Source organism: Priapulus caudatus, unplaced genomic scaffold (assembly GCF_000485595.1).
Source record: "Priapulus caudatus unplaced genomic scaffold, Priapulus_caudatus-5.0.1 Scaffold181, whole genome shotgun sequence".
In the NCBI taxonomy this organism is placed as follows: Eukaryota; Metazoa; Priapulida; class Priapulimorpha; order Priapulimorphida; family Priapulidae; genus Priapulus; species Priapulus caudatus.
Window position 1 is genome coordinate 218,107 of NW_014577242.1, and position 20,064 is coordinate 238,170.

General features: G+C 41.6%; 2 protein-coding genes across 3 annotated transcripts in view; both read left to right on the forward strand.

Annotated features, from left to right (window-relative positions):
- Window position 1: 1 nt before the first annotated feature.
- On the forward strand, window positions 2-8,241 carry LOC106806835 (ras-related protein Rab-14). Of its 2 annotated transcripts, none has more exons than XM_014808960.1 (7): window positions 2-78; window positions 2,471-2,611; window positions 3,805-4,049; window positions 4,216-4,303; window positions 4,718-4,748; window positions 4,979-5,047; window positions 5,420-8,241. In XM_014808960.1, exons 2-7 carry the CDS (start codon window positions 2,506-2,508, stop codon window positions 5,526-5,528), a joined length of 648 nt encoding a protein of 215 aa, XP_014664446.1. In that variant the 5' UTR covers window positions 2-78; window positions 2,471-2,505; the 3' UTR covers window positions 5,529-8,241. The 2 variants fall into 2 exon arrangements, with proteins under 2 accessions (XP_014664446.1, XP_014664445.1); XM_014808959.1 differs by lacking the exon at window positions 2-78 and adding an exon at window positions 114-287.
- Window positions 8,242-9,366: 1,125 nt separating this feature from the next.
- The window catches only part of LOC106806833 (protein SCAI-like), a 28,239-nt gene continuing 17,541 nt past the window's right edge, over window positions 9,367-20,064 (forward strand). Inside the window, exons 1-3 of the mRNA XM_014808956.1 lie at window positions 9,367-9,467; window positions 13,573-13,668; window positions 16,812-16,898. Of these exons, the coding sequence (XP_014664442.1) occupies window positions 9,367-9,467; window positions 13,573-13,668; window positions 16,812-16,898 (284 nt within the window). The remainder of the gene's footprint in view (window positions 9,468-13,572; window positions 13,669-16,811; window positions 16,899-20,064) is intronic.

The window sequence follows — 20,064 nt, forward strand, 5'->3', positions numbered from 1 at the left end:
AGTCATAACTCTCATACTCAACTGTTGATCAAGGAGTTGACAACCGTGCTGTCTCACTGACTGTCTGGTTTAGTCTGTGTAAAATATTCATACATTTATAGTTATACAGTTTTACTATCATATTTTGTTTCATATTTAAACATACTGAGTGAGAAGTGTTTGAATTATTACAATCTTAGTGCAAAATACTTTAAAGTCAGTGTAACACATCTCCGAGAGGTCTATAAATATTAAGGGCTTCGCCATATTGATTCTCGTATGTAGGAGTGTTTATTAAAGAAAGAAACGTAAGTTTAACTAGCTTTGTGGGCATGACCATGAATAAATCTAGAAGAGAGAGTGGAGTAATGTGGAATTATTCGAAGTGCGTATGTGGGGAAAAAACACGAGAGTTACTAATTAAAACTTGTGCAATATGGTTGGTCAACTTGGTGTACCGTACTTCTACTTCTACGCTATATTGGCCACCATCAACATACTGATGATTATGCCAACGTATGTTATGATTATGCCATGATTATGTACTTACTACTAGTACTACTACTCTGTACTGTAGACTGTACTCTGTAGTCTGTACTGTAGTACTGTACACTCGTAACACTGTGAGTGAGTTAGCTCCAAGAAACGGTATTGCTAGGGTTAGAATACGATCCTGTATACCCTGTACGACCCCTAATACTACCCCTGTATATTGACGTTAGTCACACAGCTTGGTCGGGTAATGAGTCATTGAGTGAGTGTGTAGTCTGTACTCTGCTTCGTGCACGCATTGCGCACCACTCTGTTACTGTTACAGTGTTAGTAATAAGCAAGAGTGGCACAGTTTCTCTTGTTTTAGTGATAGTGTTGTAATATCAATGCTAATAGTTGCATCAGAATCTTAATTAAATTTTCCTCAGAAAGAAACAGTAATGCCAGTGGCAGTATTGCTTGCATGATCAGACCCACTTCAATTTCATAGACTGAATATTAATGTGGATTACTGTGAATTTCTACTCCAACATAATCCAATCATTCTGTGAGGATAACATAATACACAGCTTGACGCACATCTTTAAAAAGGACTCGGGATGACAAATTTGGGGGTCAAGGGTCAAAGGTCAAGACGTGTAAACGGAGGGGGAATATTTCCCCTTAACTTAAGGTATAGAAGGAAATACGGAATTGCGGCACAAATCCTAACGGCTTGACCTATGCTCTTAATATTTGGTGTATAGTGTGCTGGGCAGGAAACCCATCACCAGTGCGAAATTGGAGGTCACAAGTCAAAGGGCAGTGGGGGAAAGGTCACATATCAGACATTTTCTGAGGACATGGCCTAATGGACAGAGTGGAAAACTTTTTTGTTTCGGCGCTGACCTACCATTTTTATCACTTTTTTGAAAGGATCATGAAATGTGCTTTCCACTGATGTGCGAAGAGTAAGTGTATGATAACCTTTTGACTCTCAAGAGAAGGGTTAAATATGGATTCCTGAACTGCCTCAATGATGTCACAGTGTTCTCATATTCATGGCACATCCATAATCTAGAAAGCCAATAAGCCTGGATAGCCGAACGCCTACACCGCAGGCGTCACGGCTCAAAGGTCGTTGGATCGAATCCCATCAGATTTTGTATTATTTACCTGTTTTCTGTATTTTTCTATCTTTATCCATTTAACAATTTTTTTTCCAATTAACGCAAATATTTACATGATTTATTTACAACAATTTAATAACAACAAATAACTTTTGCAACAATTAATTTTTTTTTTTAATAGGGTTATGGTTAGGGTCATAATGCACCATAAAACAGGAGTTTCAGGCACGCGATTTGTATCAACCAATGGGATTTGGGAGGTATGCAGAATGCAGAAGGTTGCTGAAATAATGTGTACGCAACTGCGTATCTGCATATCTGCACCTAACAAAGGTGTCACTACGCACGACTTAAATGTTACGTTTATAACCGTTGCAACATACCTGAGATGAGCCCAGACGCTCTGCGGCTCTTGTTTGAATTAGTGATTCAATAGGATGTATTGAAATCCAATTTTCAATGATATTACTGCATAAATTCTTAGTGTTTTTCAAATTGATGTAATCAATAATATATCTGCTGTGAGGTGAGACTATATTTCGCTATATTTTTTTCAGGTTGATCCTTTCTGAGCAATAATTTTGCAATAAACCCTTTAACAAATAAATGTGTCGCATACTTTCTAATGCGGGAGACAAGTCAAGCATGGTATGGCCCAGCACGTATGCTAAATTGTGTGGTGCAGAAACCTCTGTCACACCCACCTTGATGGTTGCAGTTCGAATTAACACCAACAACTTTGTAACGTAGATGTTACTCTACACCAATTAAATTAGTAATATAGAAGAAGAGAGGCTATAGTATATGTTTGTGTTCAATCGTATGAAATGAGATTGGGTTTTATTTATCAATTACCATTCTCTCATGAACTCTGCCCATTTACTTTTCAGTTTCAGTAATTGCTCGGAGCCCATCAGAAGTAACCATGGCTGCCGGACCATACAACTACTCGTATATTTTCAAGTATATAATAATTGGTGATATGGGCGTTGGCAAGTCATGTCTATTGCATCAGTTTACGGAGAAGAAATGTAAGTATTCTTGCTTTATTATCTTAGACATGTTTTAAAATGCATAAATTTTTACACAATTTGAATAAACCGATCCAGTTTGCAAATTTACACATACATAAATATATTGGAATTCTTTTATCATACATGAATATCTCTTAGTCTTAATTGAAATTTTCTTAAGATTTCAGGCCTTGGTGCTTATTTTTAGCTCATCTGACATAGTCAGATGCAGCTTGTAGAATCGCATGATTGTCAGTGCGTCCGTGCGTCCGTCAACAGTTGGGCACAAATCTTAACCGCTCGACGTACGGTCACAATATTGGGGGTAATCCGAAAACGAGTTGGGATGTCGAAGCTGGGGGGTCAAAGGTCAAAGGTCAAAGGTCAAGAGGTGTAAAAGAAGGGAACATTCCCTCCTTAACTTAAGGTATAGGGAGGAAATTTGCAGAATTGCGGCACAAATCTAAACGGCTCGACCTAGGCTCGTGATAGTCGGTGTATCACTGTGCCAAAATTGGAGGTCACAGGTCAAAGGTCAATGGGGCACAGGGCAGATTTTAGACATTTTCTGAGGACATGGTCTGACGGAGCGATTGAAAAACTTTTTGTTTCAGCGGTGACCTACCATTTTTATGGCTTTATTGAAAGGACCATGAAATGTACTTTTCGCTGACATGCGAAGAGTAAGTGTCGGATAACCTTTTGACCCTCAAGAGGAGGGTTAAACATGGATTTGTTGACTGTTAACATTTTGCAGCTTTTATCTCAATTTCAGGAAAGAGTTTTGCTGTCGCTCTCTCATACCAGCGGTGCCCACCCCCTACATATTCAGTAATGAACATGCCCCACACGACTGAAACAATCGGTCACACAATTTTTTAGTTGTCCAATCGGGAAATTAGCCAAGAGAATAACTTGTCCGACGTAGACTTTCACTTGTCCCTGCCAATTGGACAACCGTTAGTGTCGAGGGCTGGATTTCAAAATTTACTTTTCAGAAAATGTCGTAATGCTTTAATACCGCAAACGTGCTCATGGACAGGCAATGTAGTTCATTGTGGTAACAGAGCACCGAACCTTTGCAATTGTGGTCCAGTCTCTGACTATTTGGTATCCAAGCAGGGTTTGAGAGGGCGGCACATGCCACAACATGGAATAAGCTACCAATATCGTGTGATAAACGACACAGTTGTGACATCTTTTTGTTTCAGTTATGGCCGACTGTCCACACACGATAGGAGTCGAGTTTGGCACGCGGATAATTGAAGTGTCGGGACAGAAAATAAAATTGCAGATATGGGACACAGCCGGGCAGGAGCGATTTCGCGCTGTCACGCGAAGTTACTACCGCGGTGCAGCCGGAGCTCTGATGGTATACGACATTACCAGACGAAGTACCTACAACCACCTGTCCAGTTGGCTAACTGACGCTAGAAATCTAACAAACCCCAACACGGTACGTTTCATCGCAGTAAAATTGCGTGGGTCTTTGATAGAATCGTTTTTGTTTGACAGGCAAATCGTCTGTCTTATTTGCTGTCATTAAATGAATAAAAGGTGTCCGTTTATCTATGATCTATTTCTACATCAATTGTACTATTGTACATGTATTTACACTACAGGTGATATTCCTAATCGGCAACAAGTCGGACCTGGATGCACAGCGAGATGTTACTTACGAAGAAGCCAAACAGTTTGCTGATGAAAATGGTACAGTACTCAGTAGAATGTGCGGTGTTGACGACTCAGATGAGGTGTAGCTCGACAATGTTTTGCTTGTGTTGTAAGCAATTTACATAGTGATTGTAACACATCAGCGATATAATCTGAATGTGTTAGGGAAATATTTAAACACAACATTTTATTATGTTTGGATATTGAATGTCTCTCTGAAGTCTGAAATTGACAAGTTGATCTAGGGAAATGTGTGCATTCGTTTGTTTCTCCTGCCAGCATAGTAGAAATATAAGATATCTTAAGATTTTATTTATATTTTTATTTTGGGAGTGTCTTTAAAGTTAGCTTGTGTTCAATATCACTGAATCTAAAATGTGTGTGTTTGTGTAAGCTAGACAAGTGAATGAGTAAGCCAGTTTATTAGTGCCATGTTCTCTTACTTTACAGGTTTGTTGTTTATCGAAGCTAGCGCAAAGACGTAAGTGTTTATAATTGATAAATGTTAATGACCATTAAAATAATTTATTGTAAGTGCCTGCCTTGTCCCATGTTTTATGTGATGCACTTCACTCGTAGTAATGTTTCTTTACAAGGCACAGATTAAAAGATTGCTAGGCTAAATCTGGTGGATTTCTCCTATGTGGAGCAGCCACAATGGTAAGGTTGTGTTTGCTGTCAAGATTGCTAATTGAACTTTTACCCTTTCAGAGGAGAAAACGTGGAAGAGGCCTTTTTGGAAACTGCGAGGAAAATATACCAGAACATTCAAGATGGCAGGTGCGTGAATGATAGGGTAGAGGATTGCCATAAACTGAGAAAGTGCTTGTAAGTGAGGTGTGAGTAATTCTCCCACTTCATGGCTGTGCATTGTGTGCAATCTGTTGACTCTTGGCTGCTGCTGTGAAATCAATCAAACACGCACTGGCATACCTGGCAGCCACCATGCAGCATCTACAGTGTGTGTCATATCTGGGATTTGCGAACAACATGAAAGTGTACCAATATAATCACTTCGATGCTTTGAATTATGTGAGATTGTGTTTAATGAAAGTTCAGTTATTTCATGAGGGGTCCTGTGCTGCAATCAACCTGTGCATATTATATCCTCCTCATATGAGGAAAATAATTAAATGTCTGTTGTTGCTTCAGTTTGGATCTGAATGCTGCAGAGTCGGGGGTACAACATAAGCCATCCACAGCAAGGGGCAATGCCTTGAACAGCGACCAGGCACCAAGTAAAGAAGGTTGCTCATGCTAGCCGCTGCTAAAACCAAGCGGACCTATCGTCTTCAGCCGATCGAAAAACTGGAAGATCTCTCCATTCTGTGAGCTTTATTCCAATAACGCCCAGTGCAAAATATTGTCATCCATGTACTACAGGTTTGCGGTGGGAGGAAAAATAACTCATGGTGTCCACCTGACTTATTTGGAAAGTCAGGAAATATATCTGGATTTATACTCCAGATTGCATAGGTCTAAACAAAAATGGTTGTATGCGCACTGTTATTTTGGGCGTTTGCGCCTTCAAGCATACACAATGGTGTATGTCGGTCCAAGGTGTTACGTGAATAACAGTTGACGTAGAGGTTTTGTTGTGCAGGGGTTTAAGTTTGTTATCTTGGACATAGTTTTAATATCAAATTTGATTATTATTTCATGCTGTTCTGTTAGTTTATGGCAAGATGAGAAGATGTAAATTTCACATATTAGAACTACCTTGCTCAGTTGACAATCACCCCTTATTCCAGCACTTAATAAAATGGCACTCCATAAAATATTATGTGTATATGAATGCAGTCGGCAACCGTATTTGTATCACTCTGATTTTTTAGGTTCAGACTTTGCATGACTATTTCTGTTACTGGACCTAACTTTATAGCGTTTCACGAGTTGCTGATAAAAAATAATTTCCATGGAATTCCTAATTATGTGGCCTACATGAGTATTTATGAAGTAAATATCTTTTCATAGTTGTGGGCTTTATCAGGTGCACAGTAGATACGTGAGTGAAATAAATGCATTCTGACACTTACATGATGGCAAAACAACCTTGATTTTCTGCAGAGTGAAGAATGCCTGGTGATTATTTTCATACAAATGCATGTATAAACCGAATGTTAACTACACCAGAGTAAGATACTAAGAGCCTGTTCTAATATGCATTGAGATTAGACCGCCTTATGTTTTCCTCGAGCCGTAGAACAATTGCTTCCGTTGGCAAGCGTAGGCCAGACACAGCTATTGTGCTTACACAGCCGTGTGCGCTTCACACCCATGGCTAGCTGCTTTCACATGCAGATTTTGTTGGTGATAAAACTGGGCACAGTGTTCTATGGAACTGCCCATTTGTTGTACATCATTGTAGTTTTGTGGAGAGGGTGCAATCGCTGGCACTTTTGGTGTCACTGTCAAGTGTAAAACGATGCTGTTGTAGTCAGTATAAAGAGTAATCGCTAAGGTGTAGCCGTCGTATTTCTACTCGATAATGTATTGATGTATATTTTGTTTTCATGAATTTATTCGTTCATCAGCAAACAAATTATTTAATGAGAATCGACGCTGGGTTGTAGAGCGTGTGTCACCGAGGCCTGCTGCTCGTAGGGGGAGGGGGGCACGCTGCGCATATGTTGTCTGTTGTTTTCGTGGTGCCTACCGTCTATCTGCATTCACAGCTCAGCTCATTTTATGCCTCTTCTACTGTTTTGGGCAGAGTTTCCACACACCTCCCATGTGCGAGCAGCGTTTTGTTGACATAAGCCCATTTTGCTACCCGTCCTTCACTGTCTGTAAGTACCATTAGGCGAGTGATTATTTTATGCTAAATGTTATTCTAATAATGACGCGAATCGTACGGGCAATGTAGAACACCATCCATGTTTATAGCAGTGGATAACGTCGTGGGAAGATGTCTTCCTGACAAGTGACAGTTGGCGTTTTCCTGCGCCACAGTTTTACGTGGTGAGCTCTCTGTACGTTGCAGCGTGAACGTCTGCCGAAGCTACTGCTGCGCTTTGTAAATTTGCTGCTGTTGACTTGTGGTGGATTGTAACGTGTAATAATAATTGTAGAAGAAGCGTTTCGCATAGCGAAATGGGGGGACATTCCTGTCGCAATGTGCCGGTGGTTGGGTTTTGCCGAAGAGAGAGAGAAGTGAAGTTGGACGTATCGTGAAGATCGGGTGCTGTGCTGTTAATTGTCTGTTATCGTCGTGTAATGGTATTCTCAGCTAAAATTACAACTGGTCAGTGTTTACTCAGAGGAATCACGTGTTGAGTGACATGAAGCTGTCAAGCCGTTCGTGGCGTGTTTAGAGGTAGCTAGCTACTATCTTCACCACTATTGTTCATCTGTAAAAATGCAGTTGTACGGACGGAGTTTGTCGCTGTGCAAGCGACACCGTTTGCAGTAGTGTCCACTGTCAGATTGACTAATAATACCTATTCATCATTTATACGGGCAGAGAGGCACAATAAGCGTAGCCGCTCCGGTGTTGACTGACAGTTCATAATTACTAACTACTTACCTCCCAATGGTCCCGTGACTTGTGCTGTAAAATGAATTTAGTGTGAGCATACTAAACAACAAGCACATTCATCCAGTAAAACTGATTCCGTTTTTTTATCTCATCAATGCGTCGATCTGAAATTTCGCTAATTTTAGATGGGAAGTGATGTTACATCAGATCTATGCTTATTGGGAAGATGCTTGCATTGGTTATTATATGTCCGCTGGCGACTTTGTATCAACAGCTTCTCGAACGACCAGCCTGTTCAAACGGTGTTATAATATTTATTATCAACATTCGCAAATCAGCACATAATTTTATTATGGACTTAGACAAAATCTTTCTGTGTAGAATTTTAAATATTTCACCATGATCTTGTAAACATCACCCAGCAGTCTATATTATGGAACTATAATATAATATAATATAATAAATAAATAAATAAAATTAATGTGATTTATTTTAAGATTTGTTTTTGTTTTTGCACTTTATTGATTTCAAGCTATAGATTATAGTATGTAAAAAAATTTGCTTGCGGGTACTTTTATATTTTGTCAGTATCCATTCGTAACAAAGTGCTATATAAGGAATATTAGAATGTGTTATGACGAAGAATGCTGGCAATAACTGATATGACTTCAACGACATCCAACTCTCCTTCTCCAGTTATAAAAAAAATATGACATTGCCGTTTTTGTACATGATTGCATCAATAAATAATTACTGCATCAATTACATGATTATATTACTCAACATTAAAGGGAGAGTTTACTCTAGGTTCTATGGTTATTTTCAGCTAATTTAGGTTATAATTACGCTACATAAAAAGTTTCATGGTTTAATCACCATTAGAAATATTTTTATAAAATGTTTTAAAACTAACGACTACAGTTTGATTACAACGACGGTGGCGCCACTCAAAGTGCACGATCTGATAAGTTGCGTAAAACCACTTTTCAGCCAAGGGCTAGAGACCGAGGGTGTTTCTTATTTATTAATTTAAAAGCAAAAAGATTGTAATATCTTATAAATGACATATAGTTTCACTTATAATATGGATAAATTTGCCCTAAAATGAATATCGTTCGGTTAAATAGCATTTAGGTATAAATATAATTGCACTTTTGTGATTAGCCCTCGGTCTGTAACGTGCAAAATAAATGGTCAAATACGCAACTTTTTCGGGGTGGCAGCACAGTCACGGGTGTTATGGCGCCGTTCAAATTTCGTAGCGTTGATGTGTAATTAATTATAACAATTAAATTAGGTATCTGGTAACAAATACGTGTGGGTATAGACGATTTGTTATACAGTAAGTACAGTTCTATGCAGTAAAATCCTAGAGGCTACTGTCCCTTTAAGTACAGTAATAGTGTTGACGATAGTTTTCAGTTGCTGTGTGTAAACTGCAAGCAAACACAGTATGCTAAAAGTATATATACTAAACATGCGTTATACGTTATATTTTAGAAGCTCAACATGTTTTTTATGTCCCCATTCAATAGTAAATCTATGAGTAAATCCAAACTTTATGCTATTATAATTTCCGTGATTTGCCGCTAGGTAGCGCTAGTAAATGTTGCTACCAAAAATGACGGAGGTGAAAGTCGATCGAGATGAGCACGAACGGAAAGTTGTTAATGAATTTTGTCATTTATTGGAGAAATCAAAGCAGCTGTTTAATGGCCTTAGGTAAGACTATAATTTTTCTTTGATATTAATAAACACATTGTCTGTTGTTTTCAATACGAATATATGTGATCGGCTAAAACTGAGCAATGCCAATTGCAATGCCAATGGCTAATGCCTAAGCCGGCTAGGATTTTATCAGGAGTAGGCCTACATCACTACATGATATCAATTGAGTTGTTTTAAAGTAAATTAGTATCAATTTATTTGATATAATGTACTCCTGACTGTGTCTGCATACGTCGCGCGTTAACGCATCTCTGATGAGAGCAGATATGCAACTACTTACGAGATAGGAGAACAGTTTAACACACAGGCACTCGCGACTGGCTGGTCGGTGTTCGATAAATAGCAACCCCGTTCTGCGCCTACCGTAGTGTGTATAAGAGTATATATGAGAGAAGGTATGAAACTATTTTTACCGGAAGTTTGCAGGCGACTTAGAACATGCGTCTCTATAGCTAAATTCCAATAAAAACTGTCACATCACTTACGTACCTCGATCGGGGGAGCCTTATTTATTCCATTGCTGGTTACATTGTGCCATGACGAAGCTGTAGAAGTATAATTTGGAGAGAAAATGTGTGCGACAAGCGTGAACCTAACCAACTGCGCAACGGAAGTCGACCCTATGCTTTTGAAAGACGCAATCTGATTGGCTTGTTCACACTGGCAGTCTGCTAACGTGTTTTAAACAAAACGACAACGGTCGACTTCCGTTGCGCAGTTGGTTAGGTTCACGCTTGTCGCACACATTTTCTCTCCAAATTATACTTCGACAGCTTCGTCATGGCACAATGTAACCAGCAATGGAATAAACAAGGCTCCACCGATCAAGGTACCGGTACGTAAGTGATGTGACAGTTTTTATTAGAATTTAGCTTTAGAGACGCATGTTCTAAGTCGCCTGCAAACTTCCGGTAAAAATTGTTTCATACCTTCTCTCATATATACTCTTATACACACTACGGTAGGCGCAGAACGGGGTTGCCATTTATCAAACCCCGACCAGCCAGTTGCGAGTGCTTGTGGTTTAACACTACTTGAGGGTTTTCCATGATGCAGCCAGTGTCTCGAGCTCACTAGTAGTAGTAGTACTAGTAGTAGTACTACTATAGTAGTACTAGTCTACTTTCCTGACTCCTGACACTAGACTAGTAGTAGCAGTAGTAGACACTACCCTAGTATGCCATTCCTGTAGTGTAGGCTGTACACAAGAACAAAACGTCAAGCTACCTCCCATTCGTGATTGAAGTACTCAATGCAGAGTATCGTGCATAAAATTGACGTGAGATGTACATATCCCTGAGTTCACCATGCAGACTGCGGACATGTTGTCATATCAAAATTTTGCTGTATGGAGCATAGTCATGTACAATTAGTTGTTATTTGTTTTTTTCTAATATGAATCATACTGGTTATGTTACGTTATGTTCTTGTATTTGTCGGTGTCCCCTACACGGAATATAGTGACACTGACAATGTGTTGCATCTTCATGTAGCTAACTAGCTGTATAGTTGTGAAGTTGACATCTTATTCGTTAGTTGGCCTCAGACTCAGAGAACTACACCAGGTCGACCCCTTTACAAGCACTGGAGGTGGTCACTGCCATAGTGTTATACGTCCATGGTGCTTCTTCAATGTCCTCATTACTTGAGACTGACCAACCCGTTTGCATGGTCATTCGAACCACGAGAGATTTGCAGTCCCCATAGTTACTGTTAGAGCCATTTTACACCTCAAGGTAATTCAAGTGAGAAAATTCATTGCTCTGGCATGGGTTTAGGGTTTAGACCCACAGCCTTCAAAGTGAAAGGTACACGTGCTGACCACTGGACCACTGCGTTCTCTAACTGATAGTGATACCTGTGAATTACTTGTTTACTGATCAATGCTATTACCAATATATCTGATCAATGCTATTACCAATATATATATATATATATATATATAATATATAGCTATATTAACAATTGTATTGAATGGCTGGAAATAATTATATAAAAAACCAGTAATGTCATAGGATGGTCAGTGACCAAATACTTGCACCAACATTAATATAAAAAAAAAATATTTAATGAGTAGGTAACTTATAAAGTTATATGTGGATTTCAGGATTTGTGGGATGAGCATAAGATAACAGAAATTCATCTTATTTTACCCAATACTTATATGCTTTAAGCTTATTGAAACACTCACGTAAATAAATAGTAGGCTAGCATTTTCCCAAAGAAATATTCAGCTAATGAGGCCACACGGGAAAATCTAGGAGTGTGTAATTAAAGGATATCTGATATCAGTTTTCATGACACCATCCCAGTTGAATAAGGCAGCATGCCGAGCAGGTAGGAAAAAAGATGTATGCCAGAAATTTCAGGACACACCTCCTTGGATTTTCCAGTGCCACCATGAAGCACCATTTGTAATAGAGCCATGGTCAAAACGAGGCAAATGTAATAATAACATAATATCAGGTGTGAATAATAATAGAGGAGTATGACTTGTTCGAAACACAAGAAATTCAACATTTCCATGCCCAAATTTACCTATATATGATTTATTACGTGAACTCCAATAGAAATGCGCAGTAATTGCGCAGGGCAATATCCCCCACAGCCCCCAGCGTTCCGTCATAGACAATAGAACACTAAGCCCATAATAAACTTTGGCCAAAAACATGCGTCCATTCGTGAAAACTGTGCGAAACTGTGTGGTATTCAAAGAACTTTTTTGAAGAACATACGATTTTCAGGTAAATTGGTGGTGTCATATGATTAAGGGAGAATCATAGACGAAAACAAGGTAAAGTTTGAATATATTTATTCACATATTGATAGAATATTTACAAGGTGAAAACTATGCAAAACGCTGTCATACTCTTCTCCTATTATGTACTCTTGATATATATATATATATATATATGTGTGTTGATGTTACATCCCTGGAAATTGTAGTTGCTGTACCAATGCATAAAACAACATTTGGCATGGAAGATGTTTGTGGTCTATATATAGTAACATGGTTGATTAGGGTGTGGTGTATATACATGGGTTATACATAATGGGTACAACGATATATATATGGTTACCATACATATATGGTAACAAGTAATTGCCAAAAAATTAATGTCTGCTGTGTGCAGAATAAAAACTAAAACTATTTAGTCATCCTGTTTATACTTCATTATCAAATGACTCTATCTTGCTCCTTATTTTGTCACCTATATCACTAATGTCTAATACTGTCAAAACTGGCATTGCCTTCTTTGTCTAGATAAAACGTAGTATCTTTTTTAAATATTTTAATCATCTTGGAAAGAGTCTTCCTACATGAGAGTTTAGGAACGTACTTACTAAAAATATGGTTAGTCTACCTAGGATATTAACCATTGGATCGAGTGTGCTACTAGGAACCATATATCCCATGGTTACACTAATGTTTTTAATGATGCGTGCATTGATGTTTGTGCTGGATGAAAATGGCCGTGATGCAAATTTATAGCAAAATTGATTACTAGCTCCAATGTGAAGCAAGTGAAGCAACATAATAATTATGCTTTTCCACTTTATTGTGGTAACAATTCGGACCAAAACTACAGTTATACTTTGATATTTCTGACCGTAACATTAAATATCATTTTTGATCGCATTAACAGCACATTACTTTTATTTCTTTGTGGAATCGGGTAAATCCATACTCACTGAAATCCATTTGCCCGTGCTTTCTCGGAAGCAATTGACAACGATTTTCAAGATATTGCTGTACCCTATAATACAGAAATAACAAGGTAGTCGTATTATACAGAAATGACACTTTTTGTCCTCATAGGAAATTGATTGTCTTACAACCAGATGGCGAAGGAGAGTGAATGCGAATGTTAAAATTTTATAATTCTTGAAATAAAGCAATTGTATGAACTCGCCATGTTTGAACCGAAGAGAATCATTATTTGCATGTACTAGGATATATTGTTCCATCTTACATCATAGATTGAAAATGCTACTGGCAGTCCATCATTACTGCTAAACTTGTGCTAGGAAAACCTTGGCATGATACTGATAGAAGATGATATATATATATATACATATATGTATGTGTTCTATTTAGGGACTTGCCGCAGTATGGCCACAAGCAATGGCAATCCTACTTCGGCCGGACATTCGACGTTTACACAAAGCTGTGGAAATTTCAGCAGCAGAATAGGTAAGTTGACATCGAAGCCGCATGATCTCTTCGAGCCGTAACCCGACCCCCCCGCTAGCAGGTGGCGCCCTCTAGGACATCCCGCTGGTCTGGTGTCGCAGTAATTCGAGGAGCTGGCCTGCGACAGGCAGCGTGCGGAGAGACATCTCGGGTAGGGTGTCCCCATCTCCTTCCGGTGTGGCTTTCCTGTTCGCACCCGCAAGGCGTTGATGTAACGACACCGCTGTATGATGACAGCGCTAGCACCGAGATGAATCGCCGAGCTAGATTTCCTCGCTCTCGCTTTAGCCTAATCAGAGAACGACACGCAAAGGAAATTGCTGCAATTGGAGCTCGGCCAGGCTTCGCTGCTTGGTGCATTGCCATTATTAATGTTGCTTCACGTGACGGCAGCTGAGGTCTGAGCAGGGTCGCGCCGCGGCTTCTCACAGGTGCACTTAACTCGTGAATGAGTGATACAGACGTTGCATCACGAATAAGTGCATGACGTCGTCTCGTCAGATCCGTCGGATGATATCTTCCCGGCGTCGCCACGCGTTAGATTACATGACTTTATCGTAAGCCGTATCTCGCGCGGAAGGGTACGACATCTGAGATTGGGGATTCGAGCTGAAAAAAACGACACTTAGCCGAGTTTTTACAGGCATCATTTCTTATGCATTAGAGGGTACCCTAATAGACAAGAAGAAACATGAGAAATCTCAGCTGGGCAGCCACATGCATGTTCACCTGTGACTGCTGAGTGTGAGTGCTGTAACGTTGATGGGCGGCTATTGGGCGAAACCTGGTTTATGAACAAGATGTGTCAACTCCAGGAGTGGTGGCATAAGGTGAAAGAAGGCGAGTTTCGACAGTAAATTTGTACGTAAACACGACGCCATGAATTCGTAGCTATTCATTTGGCGGTAGCACGCACTATCTGGATACATGTATAGCCGCCAGCTATGAGAGTTATGAGAGATAAGTGCCACTCATACTGTCATACAGTCACAGTCACATCCATAATCTTGAGCTTATCCGGTATAGCCCTGTATGTATAAGTGTAGTGGTCACAGAGGCAATTATTGTCACTGTGCGTGTGCATATACAACTAATAGCTGCAGCTTATTACTGTAAATGTTTTCTCAACTAAGAATGAGCCGCTAATTCCAGATATTTATTATCTAATCTTCTAGAATTTCTTAAATGTAATATCAGCAGTAAATAATGCCAAGGAGGGATATTTAGATTATTTACTCCCAGTAATATGATATAGTTTTTACACCACGAAGCACGTAAGCATATACTTGGATTTCATCAGACTCGCTTAGCTACAGAGAGCGCACAATATACCATGATGATCTACACCCTCTAGTATATTGCAAAAAAAAAATCACAAACGGAGACTGAGTCACTAAATGGACAAGCGTTTTCCGGATTCTCCTTTCTCAAGTTCCCCTAATGCACGAACAGCATGCGTCACGTGACACCCCTCATCACTCCCACCCCACATGCAGGGCTTCACTGCTGCACAGATGATGAGGGAAGAAGAGCAGCGTGTGGCAATCAATAGGACACATCGAAGAAGCACGACGGAGTCTGGCTAATGGAGCGAGCAAGAAGCGATGTTATCTGCATTACGTATTCAGGGTGCGAAATTAACAGGAGTCCGGAGTCAAATACTCCCCGATTTACTGTCGGACTCCCTGATTTGACATATGCAGGAGTCCGTGTGACTCCCTGATAATTCTGCCATACTAACTAGTTCATTCCAGAGCATGGCCTCGCGGAATTACTGTATTTTTTCAGCTAATGTCCAAAGAAAATTCGGCAGACGTGCAACTGCATGAATCTTAAAAATAAGCACATGCGTTATTGTTAATATCTTTAATTTTGAACCTCAGACTGCGGACTCCCTCATTTTGCTGCGGACTCCATCTTTTTTAGGGTAGGGACTCACTACTCTGAGTCTGAGTCCGTTGGACTCCCTTGTTCAAAAGTTAATTTCTACCCCTGCGTATTGCGTTTGCATGTATAAATAACGCCTTGGCAGATACCATCGTGTGACGCCATTGTCGCCGCTTCCATTCCCGACTCCTTACAAGCAGCTTTCGTGCACATGCAGCTCGATAGATTCTCCGGGAGAGCTCAATGGAAATGGTAGTGGGTAGAAGGGGTGCAGGTCCGAGACACGGCGATGTACAATAGTGTGTAACGAAGAAAATGGCAATTTTTGCATCAAAGTTCATGAACCGTACTGAGGGTACTGACTCCTGAGGCTGATGGCGTTGCATGTCATTATCACAAAATTGTAATTATTATGCTGTCTGTCGTGCGTCGCTGTTGGCGCTAGTGAGCAATTTACGTAATGGGTAGAATATTCCAATGTAGCGCGTTATCGTTCGGATTTATCGCAAGAGCCTAATCGATGTGAGTATATATAGTGATCACGGTTGGTGCGCTCTGCTAAAAATAGATTAGATTTCGTTGCACGGCTGTGTGCGAGCCACCTCTGCATTGCCGCGGTGTAGCCTGTGCTGTCGTGTATGAAAAAGCCTGGCATCAGCGGGGGCAGTCGCATTTGCGGTAAGATGCGGTAGATTTCTACCTACTTGTTGTAAGATGCCTAATTGATCAGGAATTGTGTACAAATCGAGGGCATGTAATTGCACCGATAGGCACGGCGGCGCTGCTCTGATCGTCTGGCTCGTCGTTCGGGAGAGCGGCTTTTCGGTGACATTGCATTTATAGCGACGCGCGCGCGGCAGAGGTTTCATCAGACTGAATGTGAATGCGGCGCTCCCTCACCGCGGCACAGTGCCTCGCTGCGCGCACCTGATCGTAGCCACTGGGGACAGCAGCTGATTATTGCGCAAGTAATAAACTGCCGAGTTTATGCTATAATGTGGCTCTAGTCTATGTATGCAGACGGGCCCCAGACGAGTGCACTCGGTCGGGAAAGGGTCGGAGAAATTGATGTCATCTAGCGACAACGTTTCGCCGACTGCGTAATTGCAGGATTCTCTTCTCTGACAGTCTGCGGGTTTAGGCAGATGAAAAATAGCATCGGGGACTGATTAAGCCATGTAGGTAGTGCAGCTGCCGTGCGTATAACCAACCACGTTGATTGTCACTCACGGAGGTTTTCCTTTGGCTCGTTTCAGGCAAATTCTCGACTTGAAGTATGGACTGAAGCGATGGCAAATCGGCGAGATGGCTTCCAAGATCGGGCAGCTGTATTATCATTATTAGTGAGTCGAATCGCTTTGATCCATTGTCGCGGATCAGCGTCTAAGCGTTTAGCACGATTTATCTCGCTACGTGCAGAGACGTAATTCGGCGCGTTGTATTGATGCGCTGGCGACGGCGAAGATGCTACCATTACCGATCATGCTGAGAGCTGTCTGAGAGGCAGCTGCATGTACAGCTGTCCTATCTAGAAATATATATATATATATATATATATATATACATATATATACTTAGTGACTGCAGTGAGATATAATGCTCTGCCATTATAATTTATATCCCGATACACCTGCAGTCTTTGCTCTCGCAGACGCCTGCCACACGCCAGTGGGCGCTCCTGGAGTCGTTCGATCGTAAATTAAGAAAGAAAAAAAAAATTGCGGATTGTCGCGTGCCGTCGGCGAAACGGCATTCGACATGAACGAGTGCCGTGGTGTTCGTGGCGGCGCGAGCTTGGCGCTAATTGTGTGGCGGTGACTCACCGTAGGCGATCCACGCGAGAGTGCGTATCGGAGGGTCGGCGCCGGGCGCCCGGCGCTCGCTCGAGCCGTGTCGCGCTGGCTGCAGGGAGCTGGTCGCCGTGGCGACGCCTGACCCAGCGACTCACCTTTTGTTTGTTGCGTCGCGTCGAAGGTGCTCATGGATGGGGTGACCGGTCGCGTCGGCAGCCTGGAGCCGCGTGGCGCCCTCTAGAGCGGTAACCGGCCACTCCGGACATCGTGCTGGCGGTATTCGTGGCGGCACAGTGCGTTACAGTAGCTTGAGTGAGACTCGCGCGGCTGCAGCGGTCGATACGCAAACGATGAAGACACGCGGCGTAAAAACCCGCCGACGCAATCGCGTGATTCTGCTGCGCCGTTGTACTGCTGAGCTGCACGGTCGAGATTGCCGCCTACAGAGCAAGCGTCCGCGTGACATCTGCAATGTTGTGCGGCACCGTCTCTGCGCCGTGCTGAGATATCTTGTCGGGCATGGCAGGGTGGGAGCGTCGGCGCGGGGGGGGGGGTACTTTGGTGCATTGTACGTGAGAGCAGTGGGGGGCTAGTTTGCATCGATGCATGGCGATGTGGGAGCAGCCGCGGGGGGGGGGGTTTGCAATCGTGCATGCGCAAGGGTTGGGGCATTGGAGGCTAGATTGTATCAGTGCATAGCAGGGGGCGGGGAACACCAGGGAGTAAGTATGCATTAGCTGGTGTGCGGATTGTAGGGGGGGGGCGGTACGTGCGTGTACGCGCGTGTACGTGTGCGTGTGCGTGTACGTGTGTGTGGTAGCATCTGTTGCCCCGCTACCGAGCGATTTAGCAGCTATCATTTCCATCGCGTTAGGCGCATTACGTACGGTACCTTACGTCTGTTTCTCTGTGTATCCGGCCACAAATTACTGCAGGATGGCGCCTGCCACTCGTGGCAGAAATAGTGAATCTACGCCGAAGAACGGAATACGAAATTAGTCATTTCACGAGTTTCGTGGTCCGCAGGGCAGCCAGCGTGCATCGACAGTGCCTAGTGAGAGTGTGAGGCCAAGCTACTCTATCTTCTCGCCTCTTTCATTCCATTCAAAGGCGCTTCTAATTCGTTCACCATTGACTGTGTGTAACTGAATGTGACACATTCTTGCTCCCTTACATATTTCTCCAGTGTTCCATCGCGATTACGAATTTGCATCATTTTTCTTAATGCTCCGCTAATGCACGATGTCTAGTTTATGTCTCATCCAATTTCTCGGTTTCGTTCTCGCTTCACTGTTCTACTCGTTCTCAACTTTTTATCCATCTCCACTTTTCTATCTTTCACATGTCCTATCTTTGTGTTTCCGTTGATCTTTACATCTCTCGATCTCTAACGTTGCTATTTTTGTGTTTCCGTTCATCTTCACTCCTTTCTATTGCTCACATCTTTCATCACTCAGGTTTCATTCAATCGGCACCCTTCCTATTCCACTATTATTCGGTTTAGGCAGTAACAAATTTTATTGTATTTCAGCCACCGTGCCCGTGCGTTTGATTCAGTTAGAATGAATACGTCACCGCAAATGTACTCGCATTACAACAAAATATTGACAAAAATTCAGTTATATCAGTTTGTTCGCTCTTTATGGTTGATTTGCAGCATTTTACTCCGCGTTTTTGACGTTCCATTCACTGTACACAAACATTCACGGCTCATACATAGCTAGCCCATGGTGACCAATTAGTAAAAGTTAAATCGCCCAGATGCTTCTTCATTTCTTTATTGCACATGTATTTTTCACTAGTGTAAAAATAATAATGGGATATTTATTTAGTGCTAGATGTTGCAAACAATTAGGCGGCAGGTACCCTTAGCAACCCTTCAATTTTAGTATATTCTAAAACAGACAGGTGTTTTCTATTCACTTGTCAATTTTCCTCAGTTATGTTGACTCACTATCATATTATCGGGCTTGCTTAATTGGTCTCCCATCCAATTTTCTTAATAATATAAAGCTATATAATAATAATGATGATGATGATAGTGATGATGATGATGATAATAATAATCATCATCATCATCATAATAATAATACTGCAAAAAATCGCTTTGAATCCTTATGTCCCAGGTTGGGACACGGTCAACCCAGAAGCTACCGGCTAATGCCGTGATCCACTGAAATAATAATAATAATGGTACTGTTGCGGCTGTTGCTACTACTATACTGATACACTGCTCCTGGTACTGCTACTGCTACTGCTACTGCTACTGCTACTGCTAGTAGTAATAATATAGAAATACGAATGCAAAAGTTATCTTTCTGTATTGTCAGCTCGGGGTCATGCAGAGATGGCTGTATTTACTGGCCGAGCGATGCTCACATAACGATCTGTCGTGGCACAGAGTGTGTTGTGAAACCTGTTACCACGCGGCATAATCTTCTGGGACCCACTGCTGTTCCACTTGATTGACACTATCTAGGTTATGCAAGCCGCATGGCTCAACCTCTCCAACGCCATGCTTCTGTGACACAATTCTCCGGGCAAGAATCTTTGACGTAGAGTACTATGCCCTCCTAGCACGGCGTGCCTGGATCGATGCGTCCCCGCCTGACCCTTCAACTGTCACCTGTCGTTGCGCATTTTGTCGTTGAGAGATACGACATTGTACGAACACAGTAGCGACTGTGTTTATTGAAATCAATACTGTATATATATA

What these genes read in the sequence shown, in the direction of transcription:
- LOC106806835 (XM_014808960.1), top strand. Translation starts at nt 2,506, where the DNA reads ATGGCTGCCGGACCATACAACTACTCGTATATTTTCAAGTATATAATA. An exon ending in ATCGAAGCTAGCGCAAAGAC is followed by an intron (nt 4,749 to 4,978) that starts GTAAGTGTTTAT and finishes TTACCCTTTCAG; the next exon opens with AGGAGAAAACGTGGAAGAGG. An exon ending in CAGAACATTCAAGATGGCAG is followed by an intron (nt 5,048 to 5,419) that starts GTGCGTGAATGA and finishes TTGTTGCTTCAG; the next exon opens with TTTGGATCTGAATGCTGCAG.